The sequence below is a fragment of the Erpetoichthys calabaricus genome, chromosome 18 (genome assembly GCF_900747795.2).
Source record: "Erpetoichthys calabaricus chromosome 18, fErpCal1.3, whole genome shotgun sequence".
Lineage (NCBI taxonomy): Eukaryota > Metazoa > Chordata > Cladistia > Polypteriformes > Polypteridae > Erpetoichthys > Erpetoichthys calabaricus.
This window is the reverse complement of record NC_041411.2, coordinates 61,332,798-61,348,466: the sequence shown is the minus strand read 5'-3', so window position 1 is coordinate 61,348,466 and position 15,669 is coordinate 61,332,798. Positions and strand designations below refer to the sequence as shown.

Below are 15,669 nucleotides of genomic sequence, written 5' to 3'. Positions count from 1 at the left end.
CATGTCGTCTGTGTGGTTTCTTAATGAAACACTAATCGATGCTCATAATGAAAGTAGGTCTAGTCACTATTTACGAAGCACCTCTTTTACCATGGGTACTCTACAGAGCGTACAAGCATTGATAAATACAGTGCAATATAATTCATGGAAATAATTTGTTCAAAATAACAGTGATAGAAAGTGCCACCACAGGCAAATAAAAAAGATAACAGCTTGTGAAAATTCTTTCTACAGTTAATACTGCTCTACTGTTTAGTTACTAAATGTTTGGTAAATAGTAATGACAAACGCTTGACATCTGTGAAGTTTTGTTACTATCACTCCAAAGTGAATGGAACGGACTTAGAACTGTCCATCTTTGTCAAAGTTTGCGGAAGTAGAAGAAGCCCATCCTGAATTTCTTGGGCACACAGCCAGAATTAAGTTGAGATGACGGGCTGGTTCTTTGCAGGCCACACTCCGATGCACAACAACATCCATCCATTATCCAACCCGCTATATCCTAACTACAGGGTCACGGGGGTCTGCTGGAGCCAATCCCAGCCAACACAGGGCACAAGGCAGGAACCAAACCCGGGCAGGGTGCCAGCCCACTGCAGGGTGTGTGCGCACACACAAAGGACAATTTAGAATCGCCAATGCACCTAACCTGCATGTCTTTGGACTATGGGAGGAAACCCACGCAGACACGGGGAGAACATGCAAACTCCACGCAGGGAGGACCCAGGAAGCGAACCCGGGTCTCCTAACTGCGAGGCAGCATGCACAACAACATAGGGCATTTTATTTTTGTGAACAAGTTTAAACCATTTTAAAACACTTGTCCATATATCTTTGTAAGAATGCAAAGAAGTGAAATATTTGACAACTAATGAAAACAGTCTGTTAAGTGATACAAGTTTCCCAGTATAAGCAAGGACCACGAAAGCATTAACTTGCCTCTAAATCAACACTTCATACGTAAATGGAATAATGTGTCAATCCTGGAAAGTTTTAGCCTCAAATCCTCAATCTGTCTTCTATTGACATGGCCAATGATTATTTCACAATTATGTTTACTTTTTTTTTTTTTTTTTTTAAAACACTTGTACCTGCCATTTTAGATGAGGTAGAAGATGCCAGTATGCAGAAATCTGGTGACATTTAAATGCATGGTACAGATAATTTTAGGGATATTAGATTGAATATAAGGCAAAATGTAAATTGTGGAAAGCCTGCTAGGTGTTTACAATTAAACATATTTTTAGTTTCTTTTTATTTTCAACACCATAGACTTGTCATTTATGCTTTACTAAATATACTTATTAGATATTAATAAATATGTTTAAACTCCGCTGTGCTTAAAAAATAAATACATAAGCTATGTAGTAATCATGATGCTTTTCATTGCAGTGTCCACTAGAAACTTATCCCATTGCCCCAATACAATTGCGCAACCCACGCAGACTAATAAACCTAGTGGGGTTTTAACATCCTTCACTTTTGTGACAAGAGTTACATGATACAGAGCTATGTTATAGCCAGTAGATGAAATGGAAGAACCTACGTGAAAGTTAGTTGTAGCTAGGAAAAAAAAATTCAACATGCCTTTTAACCTTTTCATTTTACAGCAAATCGTTCATTAGTAATGCTATTTGTATCTTCCATTTCAATATATTTCATAATAGGAACATTATTAAGCAAATTTGTACCTAGTGACTGAATATATTTAAATCCCAGAAGTAAAATATAATTGTAAACTTGTTTCAAACTAGCAGATTTCTTATGCTTTATCAGTGTTTGCAAACACATTTTTTTCAACAGTCATTAATAATGTCCTAACTATAGATTGCTGAGCCTAAGAAGTACTTATTGGCACTTGTAATACAGCATCAGAGAGATTTGTCTGTAGTGGATAAGTATGTTGTATTGAAGACATACATTGGTAGAGGTTGGAGAGGTGCCCTGATGTTGCTGGGATTTGAAATTTGACTGTTGCTCTTTAGGGAAGGACAGGTGAGCAACAATAATCGTAATGGTGCCTTCAACATAAATAGAAAAATAACAGTGTAGACTCAATGAAAGTGGGCATGACAGTGCTTGGAACGGATTGTGTTCTAAATAAAAAAAAAAAAAAAAAGAAAACCACACTGTTTTCGACCAATTCAGAATGTGGTTAGAATAATGTGAGGGGGAGTAAAAGCTTTCAAAAAGAGAAAAGATAGTTTTGTACTAGAGTAATATATTGTGTAGTGCACAGGATATGTCCCTAAAATGTTGAGCACTAACTGAAATGTAGCGGATTGTGGTGATCATACTATTTATTGTGCATTTGTATTATCTGCTGTCTGATAAAACATACACTATTATAAACACAGTATACTAACTTTTACTATGCAAAATTTTTTTACAATGAAATTCACTAGGTTAATTATAATTTAGATGAGGGACTGGACGGTGTGCCTTTCATCAGCTTCTTGATGATTTATTCCTTAAATTGACATTCTCTTGATTTCTGAATTGCATTTGTATGTAACTTAGCCAAACTACAGTTACATCTACCATGAAAATGCATCTTCAGTGTCCAGAGAGAGATTAAATGGAGATGACTCCCCACACAACCTCAGCACTTCTGCTATGTGTGCTTTGAGCTTTTTTTTTTATATATATATATAATTTTATTAATTTTATTGTAATCATTCATACAAATCAATTTTTACAAAAAATAGGATTGAAAAACAAGTTGACCCCCACCCCTGAGAGAGAGAGAGAGAGCATGGCCAACGTGGTAAAACTTAAGGCTTGTAAACATACCTAAATTGATGAGTTTAATAGGCCAGTAGAGATGAATGGAGAAGAAAAAGAAATGCGGAGATAATTGCTTCCTCGGTGCTTTAACAGCTTATTCTAAAATTTTATTGATTCTGTACAGATCCTCTAACTTAATATTTGATTTTTTCCAATTTCAAATAGTATAAAACATTGGTTACCCACTGACTTAAAAGAGGAGAGTTAGGATTCTTCCAGTTTAGCAAAATAAGACTGCATGCCAAAAGTGTAGTGAATGCAATCAGTTTGTTTGTCCTTCTCCACTTTAAACCCATCTGGAAGAACACCAAACACAGCTGTTAATGGGTTAGGAGGGATTGTGACACCAAGGCTGCCTGAAAGGCACTTAAAAATTTAGGTCCAAAATGATGTTAATTTGGTGCAGGCCCAAAACATGTGACCCAATGAGGCTGAGACTTGATTGCAGCATTTGCAGGTTGGATCTTGCCCTGGAAACATTTTGGACAGTTTTAGGTGAGACAGATGTGCTTGATATATAATTTTGAGTTGAATAATTTTGTGCTTTGTGCATATGGTGCTTGAGTGAAGTGAAGTCTCTGCATTGCTACTTTTCACTCCTTCTGATATATTAAGAGAAAGAAAAAACATTTGACATGATTGAATGGAAATATCTTTTCACTACATTAGAGAAATTTGGGTTTGGCCCGAGCATTTGTACATGGATCAAACTACTGTATACCAATCCAGAAGCTTCAGTTTGTATTAACATTTGTTCAGACTACTTTAAACTAGAACGTGGTACCAGACAAGGATGCCCCTTGTCACCACTGCTATTTGCAATTGCCATTGAACTACTGGCGGTTCACTGTCGAAATGCTGATCAGATAAATGGGATTATCAGAGAAGGACTGGAACAGAAAATTTCTCTATATGCAGATGATATGGTACTGTATATATCAGACCCACAAAATTCTGTGCCTGCAGTCTTAACAGCACTTAAAGAATTTCAAAAGGTCTCTGGTCCCAGAATTAATCTGAATAAAAGTGTACTCTTTCTAGTGAATTCTCAAGCATATAATATTAGATGATAATATTAGATGAGACACCCTACCTTTTATCATTGCAGATCAATTTAAATACCTAGGGGTAAACATTACAAGTAAACACAAAGCTCTTTATCAACAAAATTTTGCCGTCTGTATGGAAAAAATTAAGCAAGACTTGCATAGATGGTCAACCCTTCATCTCGCTCTAGCTGGAAGAATTAACGTTAAGATGAATATTCTTCGTAAGCTTTTTATTTCAAAACATTCCAATATACATCAATAAATCATTTTTTAAGCAATTAGATTCAACAATAACCTCATTTATTTGGAACTCAAAACATCCACGTATCCAAAGAGCGACCCTACAAAGACCTAAGGCAGAAGGTGGCATGGCTGTACCAAACTTTCAGTTTTATTACTAGGCAGCAAGCATACAAGCTATAAAAACATGGACACAAATAGATGAACATACACAGGCCTGGTCCGCAATAGAAGTAAAATCCTGCAGTACTACTTTATATTCCCTGCTTTGTGCCCCAATAAATGCAAGGTATCGGCAATATACTAATAACCCAACTGTGCTTCACTCACTCAGAATATGGAACCAATGTAGAAAGCATTTTAAGATGGAGAAGCTTTTATCTGTGGCACCTCTACAAGAGAATCACCTCTTTCAACCCTCACAAACATATGCAGTTTTTAATATCTGGAAAAAATTTGGGATTAAATTGCTTAGAGATCTTTATATAGACAACATCTTTGCATCCTACAAACAATTACATTCCAAATTTAATTTTCCAGCTACACATTTCTTACACTATCTTCAAATTAGGAACTTTGTTAAACAGAACCTGCCCAATTTTTCCTCATCTTGCACCCTCGTCCATGCTTGAAAAAATATTGCTCAATTTCAAGGACTTAGACACCATCTCTACAATATATAAAATTATTTTACAGTCCCTCCCTTTCAAAGATCCAAGAGGACAATAGGGAAAAAGATCTCTTAATCAATATTTCAGAAAGGGAGTGCTTTGAGCTTTGTTGATTGCTCACTTTTATGAGGACAGTACAGTGCACTGCAGCTAAAAGGCTATAGTTAGAATGGAAACTGCCTGCCTGTATTGAAGGTAAAAAGGTGGTGACACACCATACTTCTACGTATAAGCAATCTTGGTGTTTAAGCTTAATGCCAAACATATAACAGATTCCTGAAGGATTATAGTAGTGTTTCTTTTTGCATGCCACAACCACTAATTGATTCACTTTATAAGACCTGGTCCACATTATCTGTACTGCTGTTGGTATTGGCTGCTTTCATGTCTTACCCAGGGCTGCTACCACACTTTGAGATCCCTTCATATTCATACTTCATTGTTGTATGCAAAATGAAACACACTTGCATTCAGTTTTTCATATATGGTCAATATCCTTTTTTCACCACCTCAAAATATAGTATGAGATCAAGTTACAATCTAAAGGCTTCTGTGTTTACCCTTAGTTTCAAAAGTAGTGCTGTCAGACCGAATGTCACTATTTATATATAATTCTAACTTTTTTGTAAAAAGGTCCTACTTTAAGGCAAAAACTGTCATTTGATTATAAAATGGTGGTTTCCATCCATCCATCCATCCATCCATTTTCCAACCCGCTGAATCCGAACACAGGGTCACGGGGGTCTGCTGGAGCCAATCTCAGCCAACACAGGGCACAAGGCAGGAACCAATCCTGGGCAGGGTGCCAACCCACCGCAGGACACACACCAAGCACACATTAGGGCCAATTTTAGAATCGCCAATCCACCTAACCTGCATGTCTTTGGACTGTGGGAGGAAACCGGAGCGCCCGGAGGAAACCCACGCAGACACGGGGAGAACATGCAAACTCCACGCAGGGAGGACCCGGGAAGCAAACCCAGGTCCCCAGATCTTGGTGGTTTCCCATTTTTTTAATATATATTTTTTACCTTGCACTCATTTTGGCATCTTGTTACTCCATACACAATTAGACTTTTTTTCGTACCCTATTCTGGGTGTTTTTTTTTATTATCATTTAAATCCAAAAGTGTACAGAGAGCAGATTTTAAACACTTCTCTGGTGTAATAAGTATTGTTAGGCATCTGATTCTGTTCTGATTCACTCTTAAGATCCTTGACTGTTGTTTCATGTGAAGACTTTCTCATTAATGCAAATAGAAAATAACTGACATAATGCTCATTTTTCTTTTAGTATTACAGTGCTTAAAATCCCCACTTAAAAGAGCCTTTTCAGTGTCAGCAATGCACATTTACTGTAGCTACCTCAACTGACCTGCAGTGCCACACAGTTGGTCTCTGTCTTATATTGTTGCTGGGTTGATCCATAATGCCTAAAAACATTGAGACTTAAACATTTTCAGGCCACCTGTTTTATTTTTGCTGCATCCATGAAGGAAAAAATGGACCCTGTTTAGTTTAATCACATCTTCTTTGATAGCATGCTTCTGCCTGCAGTACTCAACTGGCACCTTGTGCACAGTGTCTATCTTGCTGCACTGTGTTTATTGATACTTTTAATATTAATACTTGCTCTTTATCAACTTATTAATTTCTTGGTAAACATCCAGAATCATTTTATATAATATTTAGGTTGCTATGAATAAGAACAAATATAAATAAAAATTATAAGGAGAGCTAAAAACTTTAAAATTACAGTGTAACATTTTTGAACATTCAGTTGCTTCATTTGTGAGACACTAACAGACTTGCTGTGCCTCAATTTATACAAAAAGGAGATGAACAGTGACCTCATCTTCTGGTTTCCGGGTCCAAAAATTTAAAATGAATGACTGTGTTCAGTGTTCTTAAGCAATCTTGGGCAATATTGTCGTCTTGTTCGCAATTCAGGCTTTTTGATCATGTCGCCTTGTATACATGCAGAATGCTGGTTTAAACATAATTTTTTGTAAAGTATGTCAACTTAATACAATCAAATCAAGCACATCAGAACTCTTCCAAAATCACCATGGCAATTGACTAAGTAATTGTAAAATTCCTTAAGTGGATTTAAGCATTCACAGTAATGAGATTAAATGAAGCTATTGTGTCATTAAAGATTGATGCATCATGAGCTCCATATTTCTGTCACTGTGACTAGTCAGCATGCAATGCAGCAGCTTGCAAGTAAAATACTGCAGCTTAATTGTATAGCACACTTATAGTATTACTACATCTACATGTAACATACTTAGCCTCACCTAATCGCTTCAGCTTGCCATGAAGGTATTGGGTGTAAAGCTAAGTGTGGAGGAGGTAGAACTCCATTGTAGGATTCATCTTATGCAAACACTTTCACTTACATGGGTGCAGTTTGTTTAAGTTGTGTTAACTAAATCAAATCTAATTTAACTAAGTTGTTCATTTTCAGATGATGAATGAAAGCTAACATTAATTAAAATACATTCACCGTCAGTATGTGCGAGAAATTATCTTAACTCTGAATTGCCAAGAACCGTTGGTTAAACCACTTTTGGTTATGTGGCGTGCTGTCTTTTACCTTTGTTTCTAGAGTCTCTTGAATTTATTGGGCCCTGTGTAGGTGTTGGATAACTGTGGAAGAAGCAGTGACAAGTGTTGCATGTTGTAAGACACAAAATATTTCTCCTCTTTAGCATGGCAAATGAGATATTAGCTGCAACTGCCACTGAACTTTTAAGTTCAGCCAAGTGTAAGTCTTGTTTAAGTGCCACAGTGGCCTCTTAGAGATCCCGATGCTGCAGTCTAGTGTAATAAGACTGTGTATAATTTTCAATCAAATGACATTTTGTTGGTTTAAAAAAAAGTTTCAATTATGTGCACCCAAGAAACTGTCAAGATGTCTGTTCCTTCCTTTATAACCCATTGTCAGCACTAGCTTAATGTACTGTCTTTCCCTCTGCGATCAGCAAAGCTTTGAGTTTATAATCCTATTACCTAGGGTGTGGGCTGCAACAAATACCAGGAATTAACCTTGTTTTTGAAAGGGTACCCTACAGCTGGATGTTTGTAGAAGAAGACCGCTCTTAACAGAGTTGGGTTTATGAGCTGTATTTAGTAAAGAGTTGAATTATCACCAATCTCTGTAGATGTATTTCATGCTAGCAAAGAAGGATCACTGCGAGAAACCTCAAAGATTGTAACTGTGGTGTGGAGCTACTCTTGAATAGGTGAGAAAACCAAAAGGAGAGAAAAGCTTCTAAGAAAAAAAAAAACACACAGCCCATGTCATACTTCTCCCTCAACATGTGCCAGTGAAAATCTCTCTCTGGGCCCTGAACCTCTTAGCGTTTAAAGGAACCGAATGAGTACATCACCACTTTATATGTTTTCCTTGCTTGCTTATAACCAAGTAGTTCTGGTAAAGCCAGCAAGCATGTTTGCGTATATATTTCTGGTTTTGTTTTTCTTGAATTGATATTAACCGGTGATGAGCAAATATTTAGCTTTTAGAAGTTTATTCTCCTGAATTTAACAGGATAATCAAATGCACAAGGGAATTTTTTCATTAATTCACAAGAGCTGCTGGCATAAAGTCATGCAGCATCTGCAAACATTGTGTAACACACACGCACACAAAAACACCTTAGAGAAGAAGAGAGCAAGCATAGACAAAATTGTCAAGTAAACAAATGCTATATATCAAAGTGTGTGGTCATTGAAGAATTTATTGAGGAACATATAAAACAGAGTGAGGTTTGTCCACTCAACAGACTGAAAGATCAGAAATCTTACAGAATTATTTAAAAGCCACTCCTGACAATGTTTCCTTGGTTGATCTTTTAAGCAAGTGTATAGAAGGTGCATAGGGGTAATTTAATAAGTTTGCACCTCCTTCGTAGTTGAAACAAAGAAAGCTGAGCTATCTTAGATTTATATTTTGTGTTGTATGTTTGTTGGCTGTACAGTATACTGTACATGTCAGTATTCATCTTTTATTATCCTTACATTATGAATAACCTGTAATTTACTTGCTACAGTGAGCATGTTTAGGTTATTACTGTAAAATTGACTCTCTACATATAAGCCACAAACAGAGAAAAGTAAAAGTTGATTTATGTGCTTATCTGTGAACTTTATTCTTAAATTTAAGTTCTTCTTCCAGCAGCAAGTGATTGAATTTGTCTGCAGAGTGTTAGCATTACGGTCTGTTCAAAAATGGCTTTTTTAAGGCACATTAATTTCCAATTTGTTGTGGTAGCTGTAGATTTGGCTTTATTGTTACTAATTAGAAAGCACTAAAAAGCAGCTATGAATTGTAAATATTTGTGTTGTGAAATATTATGAAGAGGACTCTGTTTCCCAGGAGATGCAGATTTGCATGTTTTGTACAAAGTGTGGTGGATGTATAGCCTATTGTCAGTTCAGATGTCTAAAACTTGTTCTCTTACCTTTTCAGAGCCCAGGATGTCGGTCTCCCTTGCTGGAGTGCTTCAGACTCATTTGGAAAATTCGGATCTACACAACAGTACTTTGCCTTCTGCTGCTATTGCCTCTTCTTCAGTGGTTTCATTGGCCCCATTAGCACATCAGTCTGTCCCATCTAATTCTGTTTCATTAGTTGATGATCAGCCTCCATGTGAAACACCCAGAAAAGTGGAGCAGAATGATTTTTGTTTGCAAGGTGATATTACAAAGTCTGCTTTGGTTGAAGAGCCTTCTAATGTACCCCTTGCACCACAGCACACTGTTCAGAAAATTACAGAGATTGACTGTGCTACAGAAGTAACCGGTACCACATGCTGCCATATTGTACCACCAATAGACCGGGACATTACCACTGTTCAAGCAGTGAACTCTTCCCTGATTCTTGCTATAAGTGCTCATCAAGCTGAGCAACAATCTTCTGCATGTCAGGTAGAGTCTGATCAGCAGCCTGTGGTACTGCAGCAGCCATGCGCAGTACAGATGCATTCAACAGTTAGCACTGCAGGAGCCCTCTCCTCTTCTCAGCCCCAGAGCCCTGTTCAAGTTCCACATGCATCTTTGTCATTCCAGACCACCATTCAGCAGGCCACCTTGGTGGAGTCTGATGGAGAGGGTCCTCCAAGGCTGGAATTTGCAGATAACACAATCAAGACGTTGGATGAAAAACTGCGTACTTTGCTATATCAAGAGTACATGCCCATGTCTAGTGCATCTAGTATGTCGGAAACGATCAGTTGTGCTTCAGAGGTTTCCTCCATTCCTCCAGTTCAAGGAGATTTCCCAAATGGAAATGACAATATAGGAAACTCTGGACAAGATAGCTACCTCTACAAAGAGCTACAAACTGAAAATACATCTATTCCTGATGTGTTCTTTGAAGCTTCAGTCAATTGTATATCTGATTTGAATCAATCACCAGAAATCACTTCAAAAATATCTCCGACTCCTTGCCTTTCCACAGGACCTGTCAAGATTTCAGATTGCAAATACACACTGCCATGCTCCGTTTTACAGAGTCCAATGGTAGGTAAGCCTTTCATAAACCATATCTTAAACCAAAAGCTTTCTTCATGTGAAGATGTATGAATAAATATTTGTGCTTTTTTATTTTCTGTAATAAGGGCTAATATAGTTCACTGGAGTTCCTTACTCTGCAGTATGCTTACATATAATTGGTCATGAGTTGAACATTCCTGCCATAGATAAATTCTGGCTTTTCCTAGGGAATTACTTTAGCTTCTTTTGATGATCAATGCGAAAGCACAATTTTATAGGAAGCTGTATTTTTAATTCAAATAGATAGTAAGTTGAATAATTGGAATTTTAAGCATTTATATCCACTTGCCTTGTGCCCCATGCTTACTGGGACAGGTACCAGCTTCTCTACAATGCTGCTCAGGATAAAGCAGGTTTAGAAAATGAATGAATGAATGTGGATGGATGGATTATTGTTATACATGAACATATTTCACTTGTTTACATTGTTCAGTCAAGCATTACTTTGTGTGTTATTCATCAGTTGTATGTTCAAATTAAGGATATTACCTACAAGCAGTGTAGGGTATAATAAATTGGGGGGTGATGTTGGCATGGTCTCCTCTGGTGTGCACTGTATACAGTGTCCATACTCTGTTCTGAGCTGAGCTAGTGCCATTGGTTGTGACTTATGCTCTGAGGGAATTCAATTATTCCTATATTTCTCTCTCCCTCCCTCCGTGGTAGCAGAATTCAAGGTGTATAGCACACCAAATGTGTAACCACTTCTTACTTCAACTTTGGTGAACTGTCTTTCTCACTCACAATAGCATTGTTATTGACAAATATCAAAAAAACATGTCAACTAGATAGATAGATACTTTATTAATCCCAATGGGAAATTCACATTCTTCAGCAGCAGCATACACGGAGCGAACTAATTTTGTTTTACTCTCACCACATGAGTCTGGGCACCAGGAGGAACCCAGGACCCACTGCACCAGCATAGGGTCTGACAATGGGTCCAAGGATTTCATCACAATACCTAATGGCAGTCAAGATTCCATTGTCTAGCCTTTAGAGGTCTGTGCATCCCTCCATGGATATGCCTCCCCAGACCATCGCTGACCCACCACCAAACCGGTCATGCTGAACGATGTTACAGGCAGCATATCGTTCTCCCCGGCTTCTCCAGACCCTTTCATGTCTGTCACATGTGCTCAGGGTGAACCTGCTCACATATGTGAAAAGCAAAGGGTGCCAGTGGTGGACCTGCCAGTTCTGGTATTCTATGGCAAATGCCAATCGAGCTCCACAGTCCCAGGCAGTGAGCACAGGGTCCACTAGAGGACGTCATTCCCTCGGAACACCCTCATGAAATCTGTTTGTGATTGTTTGGTCAGAGACATTCACACCAGTGGCCTGCTGGAGGTCATTTTGTAGGTCTCTGGCAGTGTTCATCCTGTTCCTCCTTGCCCAAAGGAACAGACACCGATCCTGCTGATGGGTTAAGGACCTTCTATTGCCCTGTCCACCTCTCCTAGAGTAACTGCCTGTCTCCTGGAATCCCCTCCATGCCCTTGAGACTGTGCTGGGAGATGCAGCAAACCTTCTGGCAATGGCACGTATTGATGTGCCATCCTGGAGAAGTTGGACTACCTGTGCAACCTCTGTAGGGTCCAGGTATCCCCTCATGCTACCAGTAGTGACACTGACCATAGACAAATGCAAAACTAGTGAAAAAAGAGTCAGGAAAAAATGAGGAGGGAAAAATGTCAGTGGCCTGTTAAACCATTCCTGTTATGGGGGTCCTCTCATTGTTGCCCCTCTAGTGCACCTGTTAATTTCATTAACACCAAAGCAGCTGAAACTGATGAACAACCCCCTCTGCTACTTAACTGACCAGGGGGCCTCATGTTTAAACGGTGCGTATGCACAGAAATGTTGCGTACGAACGTTTCCACGCTCAAATCACGATGTATAAAACCTAAACTTGGCGTAAAGCCACGCACATTTCCACGGTACTTCATTCCCTGGCATACGCAATTTCTCCGCTCGGTTTTACAGACTGGCGGCACCCAGCGTCAAAGCAGTGCTACTGTTCATGCATGGTTACCCATTCTTTCTTAGACCCACATTCCTGACGTGGCTTTATAAATACACTGAAATTAACTGCATATTGTTTATTAGTGTAATGCATCTGATTGTAATTAACCTGCAGCAATATAATGGTCCAGGGAATAGCCATAGTATTCCAAATACCATAACTGCTTTAGCGTTGTTACTCTCACTGCATCTTCTTCTTTCAGCTGCTTCCGTTAAGGGTTGCCACAGCGGATCATCTTTTTCAATATTACTCACTGCACCACTCAGAGTATTTATATCACTGTATCTGAGTGGGGAATCACAGCAGCAGCTGATCGGAAAGAGAATTATTGGTATACAGTTTCAAGCACTTGCTGCCTCAGCCACGGCAAAACGCGTCAAAGCCTATCCTGTACGGACCTCGCGTTTCAGGAACAGTTTCATCCCAAGAACTATAAACGCACTCAATCAAGTGCTCCTTGTAGAACTGTTTGTACTTATAAGTACAATTACCCCACTGTAAACTTGAACTACAGTTATAATATTGCACAACCTGCGCCACTTTATAAAGCGTGTATGATGACGATATCATTTTTAAGATGAAATGCAGCAAAATATGTTGCTTATAGTATACGGATAAAACTTTAACTTCATTTAAATAATCTGTATTGTTAATAATTAAACATGTGAGGACACGGTGCCACAGCGCTAGCTAGTTCACGGATAGCTCCTGCCTTGCGCTATATTATTGCTGGTGCTGACGCGACACTGGAAGGATGGACGGATAGGATAATTAAACATGTACTATGAAGATATTTCAATGTTCCTTAAAAGTTTTGAAGAATCGGCATTCTAAGCTTACAGATGGCTTAACGTCTATTACAGCTGATTATGTGACGATTGGGTATTTGGAGAAAGAAAAGTAAGGACAGGAATTGGAGGTTAGTACGTTTGAAAGAGACTGTACTTCTGTAATAAATTATTTCATCGAAGGTCGCGCATGGCGCAGCAAGCCTCTTGCGTGAGATATGAACAATCACTGCGCCACCGTGTTCCCATGTTTAATAACATGCTTTCATTCCTTTCATCATGAAAAAGATATCATGTATACATTTCAGTATTTTAATTATTCAGAGAGCTGTAATATCACAAATGTAATGGATTATGTGTCCTGTCGGAGAAAGAGAGAACGGAAACACGTAGTGATTCACACACATAGAGAACATAGAAGATCAAACACAGAACAAAGCATTTAACGTGCTACTTTAGTTACGATGGGATTTGAGAAACTAGTAAAATAAACGATTTTAAGATGAAGTTTATGATGTTCTACTTTAATGACAAAATAAACTATGTGATTAAAGTGGAAATTTCGAGATTAAAGTTGACATTTCGTGCTTTTTTTCCCCACTGTGTGCCTATTTTTTTTTCTCTGTACCCTAATAAGCTTTAATATGACACTGACGGTCCGCTATGAGTCGCCTTTTCACGCCGACTTTGATATGTGACAACTTTTTTTATTTCGGGCACTGTGCGACTTTGTGAACTTGAGCTTTCGAGTTTCTCCAACACTACTGTATGTCACTCGATCAACTTTCTTTTGTTGATTTATACCACTGTTTAAACCAACAAATAGTACTTTTTTCCTTTGCCTCCACTTGGTATTCGCTGAAATTCTTATATTTTCCCCCGTGCTTTTCCCATTGTCTTTTCACAGAAGGCTATTTATATCGATTTGCATATTCAAAGAGGCATAATTCTGGGAGGAATTGGGGCGGGACAGAAGGCGCGTGCACGTGCATTACTTTTCACGCTGATCGGGATTTATGTAGTGGAAGAACGTGAAAGTTTGCATACGCACAGATTCCTGCATCTGGATTTTTCTGTGCGTACACACATTCCCGCTTTTGTGCTTACGCCATGTTATAGTGTGAGTTCTACGCACGGCGTTATACAGGAGCCCCCAGATCAGTAGCCCAGAAGTTTCATTGACTTGATGCTATACTTTGATTAAAAAGTGTATAATATATATTAATATTAATAATATAAATAATAAATAATACTAGCTGCTTACCCAGTGGCTTCGCTCACTAAGTGCAAGGGAAAAAAATAAAATGTAGTCTAAGTAATTAAACAGTAAAACATTAACATTTTAAGAAGTAAAGATACATTGAGCACTACTGGAGTGTTTTTGGGTAAACTACATTTTAAAGGCAGTATAACACAACAGGTAAGTAGTACTAACAGCAGCTAAAATGTATTTAGATCATCTCTTGGTAGTACATCCCTTTTGAAAGGCGCTACACGACCGCTGTGGTATAGAAATTGCATTTTCTATGTGATCATCAAAATTTCTGCCTGACAACCTTGCACTATGTGCCTGTGATTTAAGAGAAAAATAATTCCGATAAATGTGGATGCTGCCCTTCCCTGCTTAACGAGAAGAAGGTCCAAACAATTCCCAAGTCCAACACTTTACATGAAGAGGTCTGTACATCTTCTTAGATGTAAACCCTCCATCTTCTTAAAATAATTGAGCACAAAAGCAACCTTGAACGTTGCGGGGTTTTAGTGACCCGAACTCACCTTAAGGGACAGTAAGTAGTCGTGCAGGGCAATTTACAAACAGTCCTGCTTCGATGGCGCCGATTCCACTCATTCGCAAAGATTTCCACTCTCCCTGGATCCGACGGGGCACTTGAAGTGTCACAAACAGTGCGAGAAGAGAGGACGCTGCCCGAAACTGGGACGCTCTCGACCAGGCAGAGCAGCCTGACATTCCGTGCCTCCCAGCGTCCACTTAGTTCTCACGACCCCTCGCTGCTGAAGGCAGTCTCGTCTTCACATTGTTTACAGCTCAGCGCAGGTAAACAGTAGAAAGACGCAAAGCTGTTTTTCTCATCTCTTCTACTATCAAGTACTGCCAACTAAAAAAAAGTTACAATATGGCAGTTTCCGCGACAGTCACGTGGACGAATAAATAAAACTTCTCTGTCACATCGCACCTGGCTGTGGACAGCTCATCGCTTTAGTCCAGAGACGAAGGCTGGGAGAGGGTGACGCGGGGCGCACTTCTATGGGATCGATCGCTGTGTTTGTTTACTTCTTTTTAATATCAGTAAAATAACTCGCACACAAATAATTCGTAAAGACGATATAAAAATGCCGTCCACAAACTGATTAGTTCCTGTATTATAATATATACTGTAATCATACGTAATTTCCATATCGCGTGGTCATACGTAATTTCCGTTTCATACGTAATTTCCATATCGCGTGGTCATACGTAATTTCCGTTTCATACGTAATTTCCATATCGCGTGGTCATACGTAATTTCTGTTTCAAACGCAAAAAT

The 15,669-nt window shown here is 38.7% G+C and overlaps 1 protein-coding gene across 3 annotated transcripts in view; it reads left to right on the top strand.

Moving 5' to 3' along the window:
- LOC114668477 (serine/threonine-protein kinase WNK2-like) overlaps positions 1-15,669 on the top strand; it is a 264,794-nt gene that overhangs the window by 162,335 nt on the left and 86,790 nt on the right. For all 3 annotated transcript variants that reach the window (XM_028824240.2, XM_051921400.1, XM_028824239.2), the window contains exon 19: positions 9,225-10,276. In XM_028824240.2, coding sequence (XP_028680073.1) covers positions 9,225-10,276 — 1,052 coding nt within the window. The remainder of the gene's footprint in view (positions 1-9,224; positions 10,277-15,669) is intronic.